At 37.0% G+C, this 24,720-nt stretch overlaps 1 protein-coding gene across 6 annotated transcripts in view; it reads right to left on the bottom strand.

Moving 5' to 3' along the window:
• chd9 (chromodomain helicase DNA binding protein 9) overlaps positions 1 to 24,720 on the bottom strand; it is a 245,483-nt gene that overhangs the window by 52,567 nt on the left and 168,196 nt on the right. For all 6 annotated transcript variants that reach the window (XM_043706976.1, XM_043706974.1, XM_043706975.1 and 3 more), the window contains 8 exons: positions 24,158 to 24,301; positions 21,070 to 21,325; positions 16,397 to 16,607; positions 9,302 to 9,497; positions 7,234 to 7,401; positions 4,207 to 4,386; positions 882 to 992; positions 579 to 775 (listed from right to left, as the gene is read on the bottom strand). In XM_043706976.1, coding sequence (XP_043562911.1) covers positions 579 to 775; positions 882 to 992; positions 4,207 to 4,386; positions 7,234 to 7,401; positions 9,302 to 9,497; positions 16,397 to 16,607; positions 21,070 to 21,325; positions 24,158 to 24,301 — 1,463 coding nt within the window. The remainder of the gene's footprint in view (positions 1 to 578; positions 776 to 881; positions 993 to 4,206; positions 4,387 to 7,233; positions 7,402 to 9,301; positions 9,498 to 16,396; positions 16,608 to 21,069; positions 21,326 to 24,157; positions 24,302 to 24,720) is intronic.

Here is a 24,720-nt window from a genome sequence, read left to right as displayed (position 1 = left end):
TTGAGACATGTAAGATTATTAAAGGATTGGACACTCTTGAGGCAGGAAACATGTTTCCGCTGATGGGTGAGTGCCGAACCAGAGGACACAGCTTAAAAATATGGGGTAGACCATTTAGGACAGAGATGAGGAGAAACTTCTTCACCCAGAGAGTGGTGGCTGTGTGGAATGCTCTGCCCCAGAGGGAAGTGGAGGCCCAGTCTCTGGATTCATTTAAGAAAGAGTTGGATAGAGCTCTCAAGGATAGTGGAATCAAGGGTTATGCAGATAAGGCAGGAACAGAATACTGATTAAGGATGATCAGCCATGATCATATTGAATGGTGGTGCAGGCTCGAAGGGCAGAATGGCCTACTCCTGCACCTATTGTCTAGCCAAACTATCACTTTTTTAAAATTTAAAACTTATAACCAAAGGAGGAGGAGGACCAGAACTAAAAATGAGTTGCTGCACCACTCCAACTTTGGTCATAACACACCAAAAACGTTGTTTGATGGTAATGCAAGTAATCAACATCCGAGACATGGTTTTCTCATTGTTACTCTGCTGTTATGTTAAATTGCTTGGAAAATTTTATACCCGTAAATTAGCAGATTCTTCTCAATTCTAAAGCACTCTGTTCTTCCATATGCATGACATCGGTCATAGGGCCTGCGTAGCTTTGGTCTATCTTCCCCATCACTCTCTGCTTCTGATAATTCTGCCAGCTCATCTTTAGCAGCATTGTAAGGTCTGGTTTGTTTCCTTACTCTTGGTGTGTCAATAACTAAGCTGTTCTGTAAGCAAAATAAAGAAAAATTAAAAATAATTTTCGCTAAAGGTTATTCTCAGAAGTTGCCTTAGTGAAATATTCAAAAATACACAAATGTTAAACTAATTTACCCTTCCATGTATGGCTTCGAGATCAATTTCAGCTTTCTTTGCCCATTTCTGCCAGAAGTTAGGATCATCCAAAGCAATGTCACTTCTGTTGCCTGATGCAACAAAACTTGCCTGAAAATTAAATATTAAGCAGTATTCAAAATCCAAAGCATTATTCAAAAAAAAAATCCAAATATTGATCACCTTAAGCATCATCTTCCAACTTTGAAACTATACTACAGAAAGTTAAGTTGTGGCTCGAATTCCTGATTTACAAACATTTGAGAGTCTTATAAATTATTTCTGAACATTCTTCTCAACGATAGATGTGAGCTAAGTGACCTATAGTTGTCTGTTTTTTCATTCCTTCTGGGTTAGATATGAATACTTTAATTGTGATATATAAAAGTAAGTTAATGAGGGCTATATTCTCATTAAATGTGCGCTAGAATTACATGAGAGCTGGCAACTATTCTTCAATCTTGTTATAATTTCTTATGAAGTTTTTAAATTACTGTCCAGTTCTAAAGCCTTTTTTTCAAAAAAAAACAAAATATAGCACACAGAAAACACCTGTAAAACTGCCAGGCTCACTGAGGCAACAGTTCCTTTTAAGTCATTAGGCCTATAAAGTTCAAATAAACTAAATAACAGACTAAGAAATAGGTTGGTCAAAATAAGCATTCAAACAGAGTCTAAGTAACATTACCAAGATACACGAACTGCACAGGCATCAGTCTGTGGTTTAAGCGTAGCCAAATTATGAATTATGGAAATTTTCATTTTTACATTTAGAGCTACCGATCAATGTGCATTGACATTTTACAAATCTGATTTCAGTAACATAATTAATTTAAAGCTATGGAAAGGCAATCAGTTGAATGGCAGTCATAAATTGACATTATATCACTGGAAACTTACATCTGCCTATTCATTAAAAATTGCCCACTTGTGCGCACTTAATATCTGTGAAGCCCTAATTGTTGGGTGTTACTCTTGTTTCAACTTCTTCCATTATGGATATAAATTATAGAATTAAGAAATGACAAACTGACATGCATGATTTCCATTTCAAATGTAGATACAGAAATTTTCAGAATTGCTCATTTGAACTTGTCATTTTATAATTCTAACCATGGATAGTGTGTCAAGTGGGATTATGCAAAATGGATGATTTGCTCCTCAGCAGGACAGGATTAATGTGGTTACATGGAGATTTGCTAGTGTTGTAGGAAGGTTTAAACTAAAGTGGTAGGAGGGTGAGAACCTGAGAGGAGTTCAGATTTAAGGAAAGCAAACTAAAGGAAGTAGAAAAGTAGAAAGCTAAAATAAAAGACAGTGGAAGCACAAGTATTAAATAGGGTCAGACTAAAGAACAATGTTCAATTAGCAGAATTAAAGGCACTCTGAATACATACAACATTTTGTAAAATGGTTGATGATTTGAATTAGGTAAATGCTTAGGATTTAGTTGTCAATTTGGAAATGTAGTTAAGGGAAACTAAGATTACGCACTTAATATCCATGGATATTTGGCATTTAGGAGAGGAAGAAAAAGGAAGGAGGTGGGATAACAATCCTAAGAAGGAAGACATCAGTTCATCAGTTAGAGAGGATTTCAGATTGAAGGATCAAGACATAGCATCAGTTTGGATAGAGTAAGAAACAACAGTGAATGTGGTGAACTGCATTTTCAGAAGGCTTTTGCTAAGACTGCACATCAGAGGTTTGCAAATAAAATTAGTGTACATGAGATTTGATGTAATGTATAAATATAGATTGAGAATTGGTTGACAGTCAGAAAGCAGGAAGTAGGAAAAAACTGAACATTGGCAAGATGGCAGATAATAACAGTCAAGTACCACGAGTCAGTTCTGGTTCCACAGGTGCTCACGGTCTATTTAAGTGATCAGGAAGTGGATACCAATTGTAATATTTCCAAATTTGCTGTTAACAGCAAACTAGGTGGGAATGCAAGTTATTTGGGGAATGCAAGTTGTTTGGAGAATGCAAGAAAATTTCAAGAGAACTTGGACAGACTAAGAGAACAGGCTACAACTTGCAGATAGAATATAATGCAGATAAATGTGAGGTTATCCATTTTGGGAGATAAAACAAGCAAGCAAGCGCAACAAGCAATTAGGAATGCAAATTGTGGATTGGTCATAAGGAGAGTACAGGAGTACAGATTTCTTACTGCAGTTGTATAGAGTCTTGATAAAATTTCACCTGGAGTACCGTGTATAGTTTTTGGTGCCCTTATTTAAGGAGGATGCACTTGCCATAGAGGTAGTGCAATGGATGTTCTCCATATTAATCCTTGGAATGGTGGAATTTTCTTAGGAGAGGTGGAGGAAATTAAGTCAAGTTTCCAAGGAAGAGGTGAAACTTGTACAAGGTTTATAAAGTGAGACAGGGTGGATGTAGATAATATGTTTCTTCTGACTGCTGAGTCGACAACAGGGAGAATAATCTTAGAGTAAGCTGTGGATCACTTAAGACTAGGATGAAGGAATTCTTCACTCAGAGGGCGGTGAATCATCCAAACCTTGAGCATGTTCAAGACAGAAAATGACAGATTTTTGAAGCAAATTGATATCAAAGGATATGGATATAGTGAGGAGAGTGGCTTTGAGGTGGATGATCATCCATGATCTAATTGAATGGTGCAGAGGAGTTGATAGGCCGAATGGGCTACTCCCATTCCTATGCTTATATATTTTAAAGAACCAATGATGTAGGACAAGAGTACAGGGGTCAACAGAGCAGGTATCCAGTGAGAACATGAGCAACAGGGCAGGGAGAGAGCAAGCCACAAGATTGGTGGAGCTGGTTGAAGTAAGTAAAAGACAGGGACAAAGAAGTAAAGACAGAAAAAGCCAGGGAAGTAAACATATTTGCCAACGTGATGTGTGAGATGTGACAGGAAGCTCAGCAAGCTTTAAGAGAAACTCTGAGCATAAAAAATGATACATTTTTAATTCTAGGGGGAAATGAACCTTTTTAAGATTCTTTCTGCACAAAACTTCATGGCACTAACACAGCTTAACCAAAGCATTTCAATATGGCATGTAGAAATGCTGAAGTGCATTTCATTTTATCAGCAAAACTGATTGCAGGAAAATCTAAACTATTTGCTACTGGACATCGACAACATAGTACAAAAGAATCTTGGTCACTCCTCACAAAACTATCACAATCAAATTTTGCCTTTATTGCTAATTATTGAGACCAACACTGTATTCCAGCCTGAAGTCTATTTTCGTTTTGCAGAAATCTTTCCCATACACACCCAAATGCAATGTGACAGCAATGGACTAAGTTATCTGATACTCATTTTAATTACCTTTGCAAATGTGGAACCTCTTCCTTCTGATTCTATAGTAATTGTCTTTGTGCGTCGCATGAGAATCTGATCAATGTCCTCCTCACAAAATTTAGAACTCTCATCTTCTTCATCCATTATCGCACCATAGGCACCGCGACGAAGCAAGTCTTCAATTTCTTTCTTGGACATTTGCTGCATCTACATCAATTATAGGTTTTAAAACAGACTTATTCTTTTGGAAAAGACATTTAAAAAGCAACCTATTAACAAGGATCATCTGGAGATCACCAAATGTAAACATTTTGTTTAGAAGTTGGCTTGTGATTAAGGATCAATTATAACTGCAAACTCAATGCACAAATCTGATCTGCTTATATTTGATAAGTCTATGACCTGACAATTCCGAAACAGTTTTGACACAGAGGTGGAAGAGAAATCTGTCATATCAACTGTTAGTTCTAGGTCACTATCCAATTTTCAAGCTGAATTTGTTTCTTGTTTAAGGCGAAGTAGTATTTGAGATTTTACTGAGTTTGTCAGATTCAGCATATAATTTTGTGGAAGTAAAACACAATAAATAGCACCAGGTTAACATCATTTTGCAATCCTAGGCCAAAACTCAAGCAATCACCTCATGCGAATGCTTAGCAATAGGCTTGCTGCTGCCTCAAGATACACTGAGCTTTACAAGTAAGCAATTGAGAGAGTCTGTATTGCTCTTCTTGCTCCCCTAATGTGAATGGTGATCTCTCATAGCCATAGGATTTGCAAATATGCACACCCAAGGTACCTCTTATTTTGCCAAGATTTTACCATGTATAACATGACCTTGATGGCCCTCCTCAAACACTTTACTTCACACTTGTCCAGGTTGTACTCCATTTGCCTCTGCTTTGTCTGTACAACACAATAAAAAGGTCCTCAGCACGGTGCCTTTGGGACCCCACTGGAAACAAGATTCCAGTCACAGAAACATCCCTCTACCATCACCCTCTGCTCCCTGCCTCTCAGCAATTTTGGATCTAATGTAACACTTTGCCTTGGATTCCACGAGCTCTTACTTTCTTGACAAGTCCATCATGATGGATTTTATCAAATGCCATACATTTGGCACATGTGGCACATGTCAAATGCATTGCCCTCATCAACACTCTGGGTTACCTCCACAGAACAGTAACAATTGGGCCCAAGTGCACTAAGAGCAGTTACTTGCATATAAATCTGTGTCAGAACAGAAGGGGCACTCAAGGAGTAAATAGTGAGTGTACAGAATATATTTGTTCAAAATCAAAGAACCACAGATGACAAGGGATATAAAGAGCCCTTTCCTCCATTTAGCATTTTATACCCACCCTATCTTAACCTTTACCACAACCACCTAAATCAAACAGAGTCATATTTTCAAAATGACATATGAATCTACTGATACATCTTCCAACACCTGGATTCCTTTCTGAATATTATGTCCACAGTTGTCCCCTCCATTTTTGGATGCAATGTACAAATTTTTCTCCCTCTGTACCTTGCACAATAAAACCATTTAAGTTAATATATGAGTAATTAAAATCCTCTATTACTTGTCATATCATTCTTACACTTCTGAAATTTGATGTATTTGATCCTTTACTAATCCTTGACTGTTTTCAGGCAGATAGCATACATCCAACAGCATGTTTGGTCCTTTCGTGTTCTCTTACTTCCACCCATATCTCCTCACTTGATAAGTTTTCCAAGGTATCACCCCTCCTTATTGCCACCATCCACAACTGATTCCTTGAAGAATATTGCAGCGCACACTCTCCCTTCCCTCCATCCTCCCTCTAACTTGTCTGAATATCTGATATCCAGGTACCAATCCTGCACATCTATCAGTCAAGTCTGTTTTGGTTTTGTTACCATAACTATGTGCCTATCCCCTCAGCTTGTCCATCTTATTCCACAGTCTCCTTGCATTAAAATATATTCTATTTAGTCTGGCTGAACCAACTTCTTTCTTATCTAGCCTATATTTACTTTGCCAACCAGACTAACCCACTTCTGTTTTAACTTCTAATTCCATTTCAGCATGTCTTCCCTCTGGACTCTTGTTCAGTTTAGATGTTCAAGTTGTACAATTTTCACCTCCGCAAAAATGGTCCAAATGCCTCAGGAATCTAATGCTCTCTCTCCATCATGCATTCATCTGCTCTACCATTCTATTCCTATACTCACTCTGGTGTGGCACTGGGAGTGATCTGGAGATTACTACTTTTGAAGTCTTGTTTTTCAACTTCCCCTCTAATTCTCCAAAGTCTGCTTACAAGACCTCATTTCTCTTTGCTCCTATGTCATTAGTTCCAACATGAATCATGACCCTGGCTGTTCACCCTCCTTCTTCAAAAAACCCTGCAGCCACTCTGTGACATCCTGGATTCTGATGTGGAAGTGCCGGTGTTGAACTGGGGTGGACAAAGTTAAAATTTGCACAACACCAGGTTATAGTCCAACAGGTTTATTTGGAAGTACAAGCTTTTGGAGTGCTGCTCCTTCGTCAGGTGGGGCAGGATCATAGGACACAGAATTTATCGTAGAAGATCAAAATGTCATACAACCGATGTGACATATTGAACAAACCTAGATTGTTATTGAATCTTTCATCACTTAGACTGGGGTTGCAGGTTTCGATTCATTAATATGTAAATCCCAGAACTTCTTTCAAGTCACATTCCTGAGGTAACTGAAGGTTTTATTCAAAAAAAGTGACATCTTAGCTCAGATGACGCATTAAAGGTGTGAGGTTAGAGTCCTTCTGGATCTCAACCTTGAGTCAGACTGGTTCTATTTCTGAAGTAGGAACTGATAAAATGTCACATGGACTGACTGCCTCCAGACTGTGCGCCTTTTGAACAAAACAGAATGTATCTGTGGCCTCATATTTGTATTGAACACTAATTAGCTTCAATGATGAACTGTATCATTAATCTGACTAGTCACTCCATTGTAAGTACTTCAGGACATCATGTGACATTTCGCATAGGAATTAAAATTAATATTTTCATTACGTACCCCACCAACATTGTTTTCCCGTCCATTCATACTCTGCAGCACAGCTTTGTCAAGACCCAACTTCAGACTCGCCTTGTCAAACATCTCCCGTTCATACGAATTCCGAGTTATTAGTCTGTAAACTTTTACAGCTTTGTTCTGACCAATCCTGTGACATCGAGCTTGAGCCTTTAATGAAAAGATAATTTAGTGTGCTATTGCATCACAGATTTTAAACATTAGAAAATTAGGAGAGCAACATATACTTCATCATATCAATTTGCCCACTTTCCCTACAGTGATGTAAAATATCCAGTAACTATAGTACAACTCCACAAAATGTGAGGAAGACAGACTCTTTACTAGTTAAGGCATTGTTATTTAATAGAAATGCTTGAAGTGAATTTTTTTTTGAAGAATTAATACTGTTTTTGCTCTGCATAGCTCCAAAAAGGCACAATCATTTGATGGGCCTGTTTTCACATTTGACCTTGCTGTTTGACAAGGAGAGTTAATACAGCAAAGCCGAATCCAGTCATCAACATCAGCAAATGCAGACATGCATTACTGTGCAGTGGAATCAGTATGAAAACCTTTACTTAACATTTCTATACAAAAATAATTATGACGCTTCTTCAATGGCCTTGTGGCTATTGGCTGAATTACAAGATCAAAAACCTGTTTAGGCAACTTACATTATGAAATTTCTGGTCCTCATTATCAAAGCAGTTTACTTTATGCTGAAATCATTTTAGCCTTACTGATCAAATTACTAGACGACACTTGAATTGAACAGGCATAGTGTGACAAAAAGAGGGGAGCAGTTTACTTTCGATATGATTTAAATGATTCTCCACCATTCCAAGTTTGGAGGGTGTGGTTAAGTGTGTGTACACTTTGCGTACCGTTCCTTTGGTTTAGAAAATTGAGGATGAGCTAATGAGAGTATTTAAAATAATTAAGGAAATTGACAAGACAGAAATGTTTTTTCTTGGGTGTTGAATCCAGCTTTAAAAGATAATTTTAAAATTTAAAGACATATCATTAGGTAATGAAATAATAAACACGTCATCACATAAGTGATGGAAATCTGGAACTCCCTCCCCCGAGGGCTGTGGATCTTGGATTAATTGAAATTCCAGATTGAGTTCAATAGATATTTGCTGGGTAAGAGTCAGAGTATATAAAGAATTGGGCAAGGAGGGTAAAATGGAATTGAGATACATATTAGCCTTGATCTGACCAAATAGCAGAACAGATTGGAGTTGCTAATTTACCTATTCCTATTTGTTGCTTGTTGGGTTTCAAGTGACTGTAGACCTTCTTGGGATAGAAATCACAAAGGCCTTGCACAACCAAGTTGCATCTAGAATGAGCTGGCTGATCAGTGCTGTTTAATTCTAGCTACTGACTCCCACACTCGCTATCCAGGTGTTTCAGGGACACACAGAAAATGTTGGAGAAACTCAGCAGGCTTGGTATCATCTGTAGAGAGAGAAACAAAGTTAAGCTCTGAGTTGGTATGACTCTTCTTCAGAACTTAAATTTTTTCAAAGAATGTTTTCTGAAGGAAACACATCAGACTCTAAACGTTAGCTCTGATTCTCTCTCCACAGATTCTGCTAGACCTGGTGAGTTTCTCCAGCCTTTCTGTTTCTTTCAGATCGCCAGCATCCATAGTCTTCGATTTTATTTCAGGGAAGTGGGATCTTGTGCATTTTCACTTCTGATACTTTGCGGTTTGATTTACACCCTGTTAAATAGTCTATTCACATCCTAAAATTCAACTTTGCTCACTAAGCCTTATGCTTTGTCTTCCCAGGACTGGTAGAGGGTTTGACTGATTCTATTATGGCTAATGGAAACAAATGATATGCATCAAGTAACTTGAATAAACATAGCTTTGCTTCTTTTTAACAAGTGGAGGCTTTACTTATTTTAGTTAGACTTTCCTCAATACAATTTTACAATGCTTATTTATTTAATGAAGCAAAAGAAAGTTTACTTTCTTTTTACATTATTGTCTATTTCTAATGGTACCTAATTTCTAAACTGTACTTAACCTATCACTAAAATAGTTTTTCTTTACCTGGAGGTCATTCTGTGGATTCCAGTCTGAATCGAATATGATACAAGTATCTGCTGCTGTTAGATTAATGCCTAATCCACCAGCTCTTGTACACAGTAAGAACACAAAGCGGTCAGAGTCAGGCTTGCTAAATCGGTCAATTGCTGCTTGTCGTAAATTTCCTCGAACTCTCCCGTCAATACGCTCATACGGATACCTGTAAATAAAATTATACATAGAATAAAAATTATTAAAACATTCTTTATTTACTTAGAAATATTTTTCTTGCATACATTCTCATATTTGGTTTCTGTTAATTCAAACTTTTATATTGTGTGCTTTATATCTTATTAAATCTACAGTAAGACTGAAATGACTGCAACAAAATCATGAAAATGGTCAACAAGGACACCGATAAATTACAACACTGATATATTATAAATCATTGATATGTTTATTTTTGTCCAAAATATTCAAATACATCCAAAGATTATTAACAACACAAACAAATTGTCTTAATAAAAAACTGAATATTACAACGTCACTATGCCATAAGGCAGGCAAAGGAGTCAAAGCTTACATAATTCTGTGATCAACCAAAAGTGCGTTTAGAGGAATTAGCAAATTGGGACCTTGTTGGTGAATTTCCTCCTTTTTGACTGAATAAATTGCTTAGTTCTAACCATGTTGATTCTTTTAGAACTGACAACTTGATATGTTTGGAATTATTTGCTGTTAAAGTATAAACATTATTTTGATACCATGTCACGACAACAGAATGTTGCAAAGACACAGAATCCAATTCTTTATTCAAAGAATCAGACTTCTGTACATGAACACTTAACAGCTCCAGCCATGCAATACCTATGAAATCTTGATGGGCTTGAAGAAAATTCATTCACAATTTTGTTTTGAAATATTAGAAACCTGCATTTTAAACCAGGATCAAATTGTTAGCTGCACAACTATAGTTGGGTTCTCAACTAGGTAGTGTCAATTTACAATTGGGTTTGTAAAACTGTGCCAGAGTCAAATGTGGAGGGTTCTGCTCGCATTTGACGTGTTTGCTCTCTGTACAGCGTTATTTCCGCTAAGTGACCAAGTACCCATAGAGTTTCAAGGAAATGTTGCAGGAGGTTTCTCCCTTGTCCTGGTCAATATTTAGTCAAATCAATAATTATCACATGGTCATTTATTGGACTTTGCTGTGTGTCAATGGATGCCATCCTTGTCATAACACTTCAAAAAAATCAGTTTTTGGCTGTAAAGCGCTTTGGAGTACAGAGGAACCTCAATTATCTGAAGTTCACAGAAAGGGAGTATTTCATTCGGTTAATCGAATTCTGGATAATCAAAATGCCAGATAACATAGTTTAGCCAACTCGGGACTTTGTGATCTTGCCAGATAATCTAGGTTCCTCTGTACAGCTATTAAAGGGACTGCATGGAACTGCAAGCTCTTCATTTTCTTATACATTATCTGGCCCTTCCTTGGAGGAAGCATTCACAGGTATGGGCCCATTTTTAGATTAGATTAGATTACAGTGTGGAAACAGGCCCTTCGGCCCAACAAGTCCACACCGACCCGCCAAAGCGAAACCCACCCATACCCCTACATTTACCCCTTACCTAACACTACGGGCAATTTAGTATGGCTAATTCTCCTGACCCTGCACATCTTTGGACTGTGGGAGGAAACCGGAGCATCCGGAGGAAACCCATGCAGACACGGGGAGAACGTGCAAACTCCACACAGTCAGTCACCTAAGGCGGGAATTGAGCCCGGGTCTCTGGCGCTGTGAGGCAGCAGTGCTAACCACTGTGCCACCGTGCCGCCCACAATTCTAGCCCATTTCTGGAAGCTGGGCTAGAATAGATGGATGCGTGTCCAAGTCAGTCATCAATGGATTGAAGGGACTCTTTCCATGTCGTACAAATTCTGACTCTAAACTCTCAAGTTGTATAAAAACTCAGAGTGAGATGTAAACTCTAGGCAACTTTAAAAAGTGTCACAGACATGTAAGGAGAATAAATAATCTGAAACCTCAAAGACATTATGACACAGCAAGCAAACATGCACTCTCTTCTACAAGGGCTTACATTACCTCTGTGTAATCAAATCTCAGATTTATACTGGAATCTTAATACAACAAAATGGAAAATACCATCATAGCTGCAAAATCTATAATGGAAAAGCATGTGCCCAAACGCATTAGATTTCTTAAACTTTAAAATTATGGTTGAAGACGTTGGATCTGGTGGAGTCCTGTTATACTGCAAGAGATCTGACAGTTACCACAGTGTTAGATTTTGTACTGGTACAAGGTAAAATTCAAAATCTAATCTGCTTCTGTTCTAATGAGTGAGAAGCTACAACCACACTTGAGCAGATTATGCAACACTATATTGCATGCGTGACTACATCATTTAATGCATCAGTCAAAAGTTCAAAGCTTTTCAATTTTACTTCCAGTAAATTAAACAGGTCTATGACAGAAGTTGAAAATAGTGGGGTCCCAACTGTTGCGCACAATCCAGGTTTAATCAATAGGTTCCTTGTTTATCAATATGCACATATGAACTCAACTAAATGTTCCTTCTAATCCTATCCACTAGTTTAATTTTGAAAATTGAGAAATCAGACATCTTTAAGTTTGAGCTAAACCCCAAAATATTAATAAACATGCATCCGAACAGTGAGCTATAGATCAGCAAATAATTAAAAACTTAATTAGTTTAGTCTCCATTTTATATTTGAAATTATATTGATTATCAGATTTGAAATGTAATTAGGATAAATTAAAGAAGAAAATGTATATCTGTTCAAAAGTGTCTTCACCTGTTGAGGGTTAGAATTAGTGGTAATTCTGGCTCTCCCTTTATTTTCCACTCTGATTAATTGCTATAATTATCTTAAACAAGACATTACCAAGCTACAATTAATCATTTATTTCTTACTGATTAAACAGTCCATCATAATTACACTCCGCTACAAGTTAAATTTTCACTCACCATACATTTCTGGCTTTAAGTACCACGGCAAATTGATTACAATTTTATCTTTCTTGTAAGCTGAAGAGTTCTACATTTCTACATTAATTATCTTCGTATGGGATAGGCACATTCAAGTTATTCCAAGTGAAATGGTAACATTTAAACTATTATTTTGCACAAGTTTGCATGTATGCAATATTACCACCTACCAGTTAAATTACTTTCATGCTTTTTTCATCATACAAACTGTTTGTTTCTGACTAAGTGCAAAACATTCCATGCTGGAGTTCCAAAACAGACAGTCCATTTCTTCCTCCAAGAGGCAGCACAGTGTCACAGTGGTTAGCACTGCTGCCTCAGTACCAGGGCCTCGGGTTAGATTCCAGCCTCAGGCAACTGTCTGTGTGGAGTTTACACATTCTACCTGTGCCTGTGTGGGTTTCCTCTGGGTGCTCCGGTTTCTTCCCACACTCCAAAGATGTACAGGTTAGGTGAATTGGCCATGCTAAATTGCCCATAGTGTAAGGTTCATTAGTCAGTGAGAAATGGATATGGGTGGATTACTCTTCAGAGGGTCAGTGTGGACTTGTTGAGTCAATGGCCTATTTCCATACTGTAGGGAATCTAATCTCCTTGGACAGTCTCCAAACCAGGTAGTGTTGTGTGCCCATTGAAACATTAACAACTTGGCAAAGTTTTTTTTTAAATCAAAATGTAATTATATTTTGATAATTTACAATTCATTTTGAAATTATTTTTAAAATGAAAAAAAAAGGCATGAAGTCTACCTGTGAACTTCTGCCAGTTTCTACTTCTCCCATCCCATCTGGCATTCTCCTAAATACTGAAAGAAACCTTCCTTCTTAGTATTAAAGCATCAAGGACTTAAGCACACTCTGACAATTACTAATTTTTGAGTAATATCTTTTTGAAGTGAGTTTAACAATTTAGACAGTGTCATCCATTGTCCAAAAAGAAACAGAAATTGAAAATAGTGAGGTCCCTTTGTATACATGTTGTACACAATCCAATTTTGACCAACGGGCTACTTTTCTATATTGTACACAAATGAACTCAATGTTCCTTATAATTCTGTCCACTTAATTTTAAAAATTGAGAAATCAGATTTCATTGAGCATGAGTTAAATACTAAATAACTACGAATAATAACCACTGAATCAATTATTAAGAAGTGGGGAGAAGTGAAGGAGTCGAACCAAGTAACTACGATGTTGTACAGAACAATATGCAGCCTTCTGCATCCACATTATATCAAAGCTGTCAAATCACAATGCATCTCCAAATCAGTTCTTCAGGGAAACGTTGTTTTCTTCGCGTAATAATGGATATAGCATTGGCAATCTGCCAGTAAACATAATCTATTTTCATTCAGAGTAGAGCCTAATTTCAGCATTTACAAGATATATGTCTTTACAAACCACATTATATTAAAAAATGAGCTCTGCAGCTGGTCATGTCAACATAGAATTAAGAAATTAATAGATGACATGCAAATATGAGTGAGGTTCCTTTGTGGCTGCTCTTCAGCCTAATCCAATTAAGAGTTTACATAAATGTCACATAGAAAACAAGCTCAACAATTCTTTGAAAGTGTGTGAATAAATAATATGTTGTGCACTGGCAGGAAAGCATTAAAATGTACAATCAGCCAGGTGCCCAAAAAAAGTCCACAAAAGATTAAAAGACACTTAGTACTGCTCTTATTTAATAATTATCCTAGATCATTAACTTCCTGAAATTTTCTTTTGTAATAGATCATCCTAAAGCAGCGACTTGGGCAAAAAGCATTGGACAAGAGTAGGTCATTCAGCCTAGTCAACCATGCAAATAATTGCTCATAAAAATATACTTGTGTGTACTGATTCTGAGAGTAATTTTTTAACTTTAATTTGGCTATTGACATACTATTGTTCTCAAACGTACTGCACATTGACAATTGTTTTGTAGCAATATGAGGTGCAGCAAGTGATGGCACAGAACCTGTGTGTTGATCGCTCTAAAAATATACAGCATAACATTAATTCAATATGTCATATCATTGAAAAGACTTAAAATTAACTTTACTGCAATTTCAGGATCCATTTTCTAAGAGCCTATTCTGTATTTTTGACTGCAAGTTCTTGGATAACAGGTTTGAAAAATGGATTAGACGTTTTGTGGGTAAAATTGCATGCACATTAATAAAGAATATATTTTTGATTCTGCTCCATGCATTAAACAAACCTTCATGTAAAGAGGAGACAAAAAAAATTTAGCTGCACCTCAACAAGCTCTTTTAGAAATTTCCTTTACTCCCAAACAAACCCCTTGTACTATTGTCAAACAGACAGGGTGGGTAAAGATCACATGCTATTTTAGGTACCCACATCAAGAAATATCCAAAACTAGAGTAATATTTTATAATATTCCATAAGAAAACACTTAATTCAACATTCTAAATTTCTAGACAGAGTTGCAAAACTAATAATGTTGGAAAATTATATGTACAAATTTGTGCTGAATCAATTTGTGACAAGGGAATAAAACACTACCTTAATGGATGTAAGTTTGCTCGTCGAGCTGGAAGGTTGATTTTCAGACATTTCGTCACCATACGAGATAACATTATCATCAGTGAGCCTCTGGTGAAGCACTGGTGTTATGACCCACTTTCTATTTATGTGCTAAGGTTTCCTTGGGTTAGTGACATCATTTCCTGTTATTTTTCTCAAAGGCTGGTAAACGGGGTCCAAGTCAATGTGTTTGTTGATACAGTTCTGGTTGGAATGCCATGCTTCACCACAGAAAATGACATCACCAACCCAAGGAAACCTAAACACATAATAGAAAGCAGGTCATAACACCGGTGCTTCACTGAAAGCTCGCTGATGATGTTACCTTGTGTGGTGACGAAACATCTGAAAATGAACCTTCCAGCTCAGCAAGCAAACTTACATTCAGAACCTCCACCTAAGCTACAAATCTTCCCCAAACTCGCTAACTAGCTTAATGTTGACTTGCATGAATTACATACTATATTCCTTTCTTGGCTAAAGTTTGGGTGTATTCAATTGTCATGCATGTTAATCAAGAAAGTGGCTGCCTACTCAGAAAAAACATGACGTGAAGGTGAGGGCCTAAATACAGTGTGATATGGGGTACCCATACCTTCCATTTTTTTTAAATTGCAAAACAAAATCCTCAAATACAAAAGGGCAGTTCACAACTGCGTTTAGTTCAGAAATCACTGAACAGGTCAGAGGGCTGAAGCTGTGAAATTTATTTTGCAAAAGCCAAGCTCATTGATTTTTGACTTTTTATTTGTGCATTTTCTTGTAATTTGAAATTTATTATTTTGGCTTTCAAGCCAAAATTCTTTTAGCAGGTTTATAGATATTTCACATTCTACTCTTGTATGATAAAGTAAAATAAATACGCTACTGCTCTGTGTTGAATAGGTGGAATGTAGAATGCAAATACTAGGTTTTCCAAGTATGTATGAAAAGTAATTTCTAGGCTACTTTGCTGTTTTTACACCAAGTACATTATGCTGTACTGTAAGTAAACAATTTTTACATACTATGAGCATCATAAAACGTGCATAAGAATGTATCTGCAAGTACGTAAAATGGTGAACGTTGTTCCTGACAATGACTCTCAAATGTTCTAAAATAGTATGTGATCCAGAAAGAAGCTTACAATCAATTATACTTTAAAAGGTTATTGACCTAATTCCTCATATTTCCTTGTGGATATTGACTGCTCTAATTTGGATATTGTGAATTATTTCTCTTGTTATGGCATTACTAACAAAAATCCTCAATGATGCATTAACAATCAATCAATCAAAAACAATTTAAGTTTCAGGAAATTTTTACTCATGAACAAGCCCATATTTATAAATGCCAATAAAACTCAAATTTTGAAATATCAGTTTTTTTATTAAAATGCAGTAACTGTCGTGGAAAATACTGCTAGAAGCATGAGACCAACAATCGTGAAACAAGAGATTCTCAAATCTTTTAATTCAGAGATATAGCTTTGTGCTCAAAATAGAGCTTTAGTTATGCAAACAAACCTAATTTTAAAAAAATTAAGATACTTGCATATCTTAACCTGTACCTTTTTTGAATAAGATAGTCCTCAAGTATGTCAAGGCAGCGCACCATCTGGGAGAAGATGAGAACTTTGTGACCACCAGCTTTCATCTTTGGGAGCAGCTTGTCAATTAAGACAAGTTTACCAGATGACTGAATCATAGCTTGCAGATGGAAGACTGGATCAACTGGATTGTGCATCTCTCTGAACTCTCCCAGAATCTTTTCTTCAGCACCTAGTATGCCAAAAGGACACATTATCTTGGATTCATATTTGTTTGATTACATTACTCAATAAATAATCTCCATCCAGTGATATTAAACTTGCTGTTTTAATCAGACTGAAATAACTTTACAGAACACATTCCATTACACCACTAATACAGGATTATTAGTTACAGATTGCATGCGAGAGTGTTTTAAGCTAACGACTTTGAAATAACAAATTAACACATTGAAATGAAAACATTTTCCACTGTCAACAGCAATAATTCAAAAATCTTGAATTCGCAATTGCTAGAAAGTTTAGCAGCAACAGAAATCCCCAATTTTAATAGAGGTATGAGGGGTTTCTTACAAGCCTACAGGGTTGATGAAAAGCAGTCAGTACTGACACAATGGATTGGGTGATTTTTTTACCACACTCCAATTGCTTTGTTTTAAAAAACAATGTCAACTAATTCTTCTTTTTGAACGGTCTGTGTCGTAAGGATAGTTATCATTCAGAAAGGATGTACCAGCAAGTCACATGCTGTGTATTTACAAACATAGGAATGGTTCAAGCACTTTTAAAAATCAAATCGTTAGTCTTCAAAGTTGAGATGAGTAAATTTGGTTTATAAATGCAAGCTGGCATTCTACTGAACGGGTACCAGAATTTTTTAAAACATTACTTCATCAATAGTTAGGATTTTAGTGTTTGGGAAAGCATCTATCAGCTGAGTATTTCCATAACCAAGAGTGATGTGAAAGTGGCAAATGCAACTGTGATAAGTAATTAACAAAAGCAAAAAAAATTGCTGCTCCTGTTGCCTGTGTACTGCTATGCTACAGGTTTGGACCAAGTTTTAGATTCCAATAAATGCGATTTGAATTGGATGCAAGAAACAACCATACTGCTATGAAATGAAAATCAAAAGCAACGAAGACTACCACCTAGCTAAAGAAATTCCTCCTCATCTCAGTTCTAAGATGTCATCCCTTCATTCTAAGGTTGTGCACTCGGGTCGCAGTCTCTCCTAGTAGTGGAAACATGTCCTCTACCTCTACTCTATCCAGGTCTCTCAGTAATCTGTAACTTTCAATGAGACATCGCCCCTCATCCTTCTAAACTCTATCGAATACAAACCCAGAGTCCTCAATGGATCCTCATACAACAAGTTCTTCATTGCTGGGACCATTCCTTAGATATGGACCCAAAACTGATTACAACATTCCAAGTGCAATATGACCACATTCAGTCTCAGAAATTCATCTCTGCTCTTGAATTCTAGCCTTTGCAACATGAATGCTTTGAGTCTTTATGGATTGTTACTGGAAAATACCCAAAACCAATAAAACCTCAACTTATTGTAATATTTATTCTATTATCTATTGAAATGCTACAAAAAATTGACAGCTGAACATTTCATTGTGTTCCAATATTGCAATATTTTTCACAGGCAGAAAAAAAGTTACTCTTCCGTAACAATGAGACACACTTTTCAAATTTCGCACCTAAACCTTTTTTCACCACATTGTAAACATTCCTTGGAAGTAACAAGGATTGAGATGTCCTGAAAATTAAAGCTTGGAACTTTTCTTCTCTTTATAAAGGTTCGCATATCAAGAATCCTTCCAGTCTTCTATATTAGAAGACAGTGGATCAGTGCTCTACGAGTCAAAAGATATTATTTCTAACTTGGTCAAAAAAACGGTTCTCGTGATCCTCTTTTGCATACCATAATTCACAATATAATTGGCAATTAAAAGACTTTAGTAGCATCATACCACATAAGTTAACTACTGCCAATCACATTTGCCAGAGATAAATACTTAGACTTCCATTAAATAGGAAATGGGCACAAAATAAAGAAATTTAATTCCAATTATTTTATAAATATTGTTGATTTCTCCTAAAGTCAAAATTAGCTCTAGAGAAAATAGCTTGTAATTTGCTTATTTTTAAAAAACATTGGGTAGATGCAGATTATTTCCCTTGGTTGAGGAATGCAAAACAATAAGGGAGTGTGTCAGGACAAGGGATTGATCATCTAGGTCAGAAATGAGGAGAAATATCTTCTCAAAGTTATGAACCTTTGGGAGAATTCTCACAAAGGTCTGTCTATATTCCATCATTCAAGGATATCAGGAGCAGGTAGGAAAATTGACCTGAATCAGAGGAGCTATGTTTGTACTGAATGGCGATGGAGGAGGTTCGAGGAATTGTTTGGCCTACTCTTGATCCTATTTCTTGAATGCCTAATACTGTTACAATAAAGATGAATCTAATAACAGTCTTTGCACCCTCAGATTTTCTACCTCTCATTACAACCAGAAGGCAGCTCATCACTACCTCTTCAGGACAACTAGAGACAAGTAATAAATGCTAGCCTAGCCAGTGATGCCCAGAGCACACGAGTGAATTAAAAAATCAAATATTTCTTGGGATACCTTAATTACCACAATTAGTCCTTGACAGCACAACATTTTCAGTTTGCCACTGGACTTGACTGAAATAACAAAGATATTTAATTACGAGTTCACTTTCCAAATAGGGAAAAGAAAATCAGTTGAACTGCAATTTTTGCCTGCAGGAAACAAGGATCTGAAAGTTTAGTTCAAATGTTCGGCTATAAATTGATCGAGCTTACTGATTCCTTTTACTGTTAATGCCTTGGCTAAAGAAAGTTTTTAAAACAAAAAATTGACTTGATGTCAAAGGATAAACATGCACAAATCGATTAAAGTTTTATACATATGATTTGAATAGCATTGTAGTATTATACATAGTATTTAAATAGTATAGTTGTATCTTATTGCAAGCATCAAAAATAAAATGGAGTTACTGCATCTTTAATATATACAAATATTTTATCCTCACCTATGCTTCCACCACTAAAAAGTGTTTGATATCTTGGAGGAGACTTGTAGCTCAGATTGTGTGTTTGCTCGCTGAGCTGGTGGGTTTGTTCTCAGACATTTTGTCATCAGGCTAGGTAACATCATCAGCGAGCCCTCCGGTGAAGCGTTGGTGTTTTGTCCAACTTGCTATTTATGTGCCTTGGTTGGTTGTGGCGGGTGACATCATTTCTGTTGCGGTATCTGAGAGGTTGGTAAATGGGGTCCAAATCTATATGTTTATTAATGGAGTTCCAGTTTGAATGCCAGGCTTCTGGGAATTCCTGCAAGTATCTTTGTTTGGTCTGTCCCAGGATGGATGCATTGTCCCAGTCGAACTGGTGCCTCTCTTCGTTTGTGTGTATGGATACTAGTGATAGTTGGTCATATCTTTTGGTGGCTAGTTGGTGCTCATATATCCTGATGGCTAGTTTGCTGCTGGTTTGTCCAATGTAATGTCTGTTGTCAAACAAGCCACAACACACTGCAGCACCACGGAACTGCGAGAAGCCAAGGAGAAATACCTATACAACGTATTCAGGAACAACTGTTACCCGATAAGCGCAGTTCGCCTATTCCTGCACAACGGACTTAAACAGGAAGACACAACATGCCCAGAGACTCTAGTAACCCCATCATACATCAATACATTTCAGAGATGACCACCAGACTACTCTGGCCCTTCAGCATCATGGTAGCCCACAAGCCCACTACCACGCTAAAACAACTGACAAACTTAAAGGACCCATATCCATAGCCAGCAGAACAAACATAATACATAAAATACCTTGCAAGTACAGCAATAAACATTACATTGGACAAACTGGCAGCAAACTAGCCACCAGGACACATGAGCACCAACTATCACTGGTATCCATATACACAGACGAAGAAGGACACCAGTTCGACTGGGACAATGCATCCATCCTGGGATAGGCCAAACATAGACACGCACAGGAATTCCTGGACGCCTGGCATTCAAACTGGAACGCCATTAACATACATATAGATTTGGACCTCATTTACCTCTCAGAAACAGAACCTGAAATGACATCACCCACCACAACAAACCACGACACATAAATAGCAAGTGGGACAGAACACCAACATTTCACTAGAGGTTCACTGATGTTACCTAGCATGGTGACTAAACGTCTGAAAACAAACCAATCAGCTCAGCCAGCAAACCGAAAACCTGACTTAAAAAAGCATTGGTGAAATATTTTGAGAAAAAGTTTTGTATCACCACCAATTTAACTCATTAATGCACCAAACTAATGTTTTAAAAATTAGTTTGACAAGAATCAATTACATCAGCCTCAGCCATTTGTGAAACAGTAGATTGACAGAAAAAACCTTTCTAGAAAATTTAAATTATGAAAAACCCACCAGTTTAAAAAATTATAATGTCACTGAAATAACTGTAGTAATTAATTTAAAGCAGGCTTAGATTCAAGAAAAATGCAAGTTCAGCCAAAATTGATGTACCTGAAAGGAAAACATCTGTGAAATTGGACAGAGAGTGCAAAAACAAAATTTACTGCTTTCGGCAATTAAATAAAACAATTAAAGAGTCATAGAAAGTAAGCAATTTATTACCTTTTATCAGATATGGGTGATTACAGCATTTCCTGAGTTCCATCATCGTGTTTATCAGGTTAGGAACATTTGCCTGACCAGCTCCTTTGGACAGAAAAGCAAAGTTTCGTTCCAGGATTGCACGATAGTATTTCTTCTGAATATTGGTTAATTCTACTTCAATAATTGTCTCTTCTTTTGGAGCAAGCTTCTTTTCTACATCCTCCTTCAGACGTCGCAGCATCATTGGCTTCAGTATTGCCTGAAGCTTCTGCACCTGAAATAAAATAATGTATGCTGTTAGGAACATACCTCGTCTGTCTAGATGCATAGATTTGGATGGAGAAGTGCTTACAACCAGAATTTCATTCAGTTAAAATCAGAAATCTCATGAACAATACTATATACAAAATTTATTACAGATCTAAAAGTATGAAAATGATGAACAAGCAAGGAAAGGAAAGGGAAAAAGTCATAGTGTCAGGATGAGTCCTCCGTATTAGAAAGAGGCCCTTCCACACATAATCTTGTATGCTATGGCATTTCGCATGCTAACTAAATGTTGCCCATGGTTCTTACTTCTCGCACCCTTTCAGGTAGTGAGTTCTAGATTCCCACCATTCTCTGGGCAAAACCATTTTCCTTAAAACCCCTCGAAACCAACTGCTGCTTACTTTGTTGACCATCTACTCGTAAGTAAAAGAAAAAGGGCGGTTTCAACAACTTAATATTACAGAATACTCTGAATAAACAGTGACACCATAAAACTATATTCACAGTTAAGAGATTTCTTCCTCTTTGAACACATCTTTGATCACATTGCTTTCAAGTACTTGTGTCTGATATAAGACTTAAACAATGAAATACAGTATACTATTCCTAATCATTTGATCAGTGGTGGCCTTCACTACACTCTCAGTTCCATAAACATTAGCAGCTAGAGTCGTGCAGGAACTTTATGTTGATATCAGTCTAATACAAACAAGGAAGTCAAATCTCTCTTCCTCCTTCACAATGTTTTACCTAACACTATAATAGGGTTAGAAGTAGTAGCACGTTTAAACAGAGGCAATGAAAAACCTTGAATGTTATTTGGGTGATGAGTGGTGACCTTCTCTTCTATTCATCAGCCTCCAATGAACATTCATCTCTCACTTAAGACTCCAGCAACTTCTGCACACAGCAATGGTTATAGTTAGATTCCCTACAGTGTGGAAACAGGCCCTTTGGCCCAACAAGTCCACACCGACCCTCTGAGGAGTAACCCACCCAGATCCATTTCCCTCTGACTAATGCACCTAACACTGTGGGAAATTTAGCATAGCCAATTCACCTGACCTGCACATCTTTGGACTGTGGGAGAAAACCAGAGCATCCAGAGGAAACCCACGCAGACACGGGGAGAATGTGCAAACTCCACACAGACAGTCGCCCAAGGCTGGAATTGAACCTGGGACCTTGGTGCTGTGAAGCAGTAGTGCTAACCACTGAGCCACCGTGCAACCCATATGTTCCACTTTCAACCTTAACTGCTATTCTAGAACTGATGATAATGTTTCTGTCAGTGCACAAAGATTGCAACTCCAGCCTTGGAGAATGAAACAGGGTCAGGTTATTCAACTAAAAAATTTAAACGACCCATCATGTGTTGCAATGCAAGATAAAATTAGGATATCAATCCAGACAGGATAAATTGTTAACCATCTATTTGCATTCAGAAACAGCTTCAACCAGGTTTTCTTAAATTTCTGAACAGTCATCTCACTCAAATTTACCCATGCTTTTCTCTACACAGTCCCATCCAACATCAATTTAAAATTTTAATATTTCCAATTTCAGTAAATTAAAAAATTTTAATAATTAAAACATGAAACAAACATGATTAGACAGAAGTCAGATCACTACACATTCAGAATATCACACTTGTTTCACTTCAAGAACTAGCCACATATATGACATTCTATCATGGTTCAAAATAAAACCTGATTAGTTAATGTAAAACCAGCTCAAAACTGGCTATGCAATGTGCACTGGCAAACAAAATTCAAGAATTCAGTGTTAGGGCTTCAACTGTCTTCCCAGTAAATTAGTTTTAGTTTGATATAGGACTAAATGAAAATAAATCTGCTTTTGAAACAATATCACTAGCAGCAGGGACATGCAGTGGTGTAGTTGTAATGTCACTTGAGTAGTAATCCAGACTAGTGTCTTGGGACATGGGTTTGAACTCCACCAAGGCAAATGATAAAATTTTAATGCAATAAAAATAAGAAAACAATGCTGTTCTAATGGTGACCATGTACTTACTGGGTATTGTTATAAATTCCCATCTGGTTCATTGATTTTTTTTTTAAGAAAGATGCTGTTCTTACTTGGTCTAGCCTGCATGTGACTCCAGACACATGGCAATGTGATAGTCTTAATTGAATGAATAAAAAAACCTTACTCAAGTAACTGGACTTGTAAAATGTGGAAACAGATGATCTAAAAATATTTTTAATTTGGGTAAATTGTATGTTTGAAGGGATACAGTTCTAGGCACTTCCAAAAAATGTATTTTCCATACCAAATTCCAAAAATATTACAGTTAAAAATAATAGCCCAGATTCTAGGAGTGCATTCTGAAACATTGTTCTGATTTGCACTGATACCACTCATTACCCAAATAATATTCAAGGTTTTACCCTTTAAAATATCAGAACATACACAGTGAACTACTCACATTGTTCATTATCAGTTTATTACTCCTTAACAAGTATAGTACTAGTATTCTAGTAATATAATATCCATGGCAATGCAAAATCAAATGAGGACCGAGAAATTATTTTCGGAACAAAAGCTAAATACTGCAGAAATTGGAAATAAAAACCATAGATGCTAGAAATACTCAACAGGTCAGGAAGTATCTGAAACAGAGTTAAAGAACAATAACCTTTAATCAAAAGAGTTTGGCAAAGTATGATATTTTTACAGACTTTTGCAACACAGTTCACAAACTGTACAGTAGTTTTATTTTTAATTACAAAACAGCATTGCACCATCAAAAATTAAGTAATTTGGCCTGTGGCCCTCAATCAACACATAATTACTGGATCTTTGATTAAAATACCTGTGCTTCACTTTTTAGGTCTCCAAATTCCTGCATGAAGGTGGCTTCTGATGAGAAACGTAGGGGCTCCAAGAAATGAAGCAAACTAAACAATTCCTCCACAGTGTTCTGCAGTGGAGTCCCTGTCAGCAGGACCTTGTGTTCCTGTATTGAAATAGAAATATGTCTATATCTTCATATTCCACGAATCACACTTCAGTATAATACAATTTAGCCTTTCTTCCCCGCATTCTTCTTTATAATTGAGCTTCATATCTCTGAGGAGAAAGTGAGGTCTGCAGACGCTGGAGATCAAAGCTGAAACTTTATTGCTGGAAGCAGGTCAGGCAGCATCTAGGGAACAGAAGATTCGACGTTTCGAGCACATGCCCTTCTTCAGGAATGAGCAGAGAGTGTTCAGCAGGAGAAGATAAAAGGTAGGGAGGAGGGACTTGGAGGAGGGGCGTTGGAAATGTGATAGGTGGAAAGAGGTCAAGGTGAAGGTGATAGGTCGGAGTAGGGTGGAGGCGGAGAGGTCAAGAAGAAGACTACAGGTCAGGAAGGCAGTGCCGGGCTGGAGGGAT

The sequence above is a fragment of the Chiloscyllium plagiosum genome, chromosome 17 (genome assembly GCF_004010195.1).
Source record: "Chiloscyllium plagiosum isolate BGI_BamShark_2017 chromosome 17, ASM401019v2, whole genome shotgun sequence".
NCBI lineage: Eukaryota > Metazoa > Chordata > Chondrichthyes > Orectolobiformes > Hemiscylliidae > Chiloscyllium > Chiloscyllium plagiosum.
This window is presented reverse-complemented; position numbering and strand designations above follow the sequence as displayed.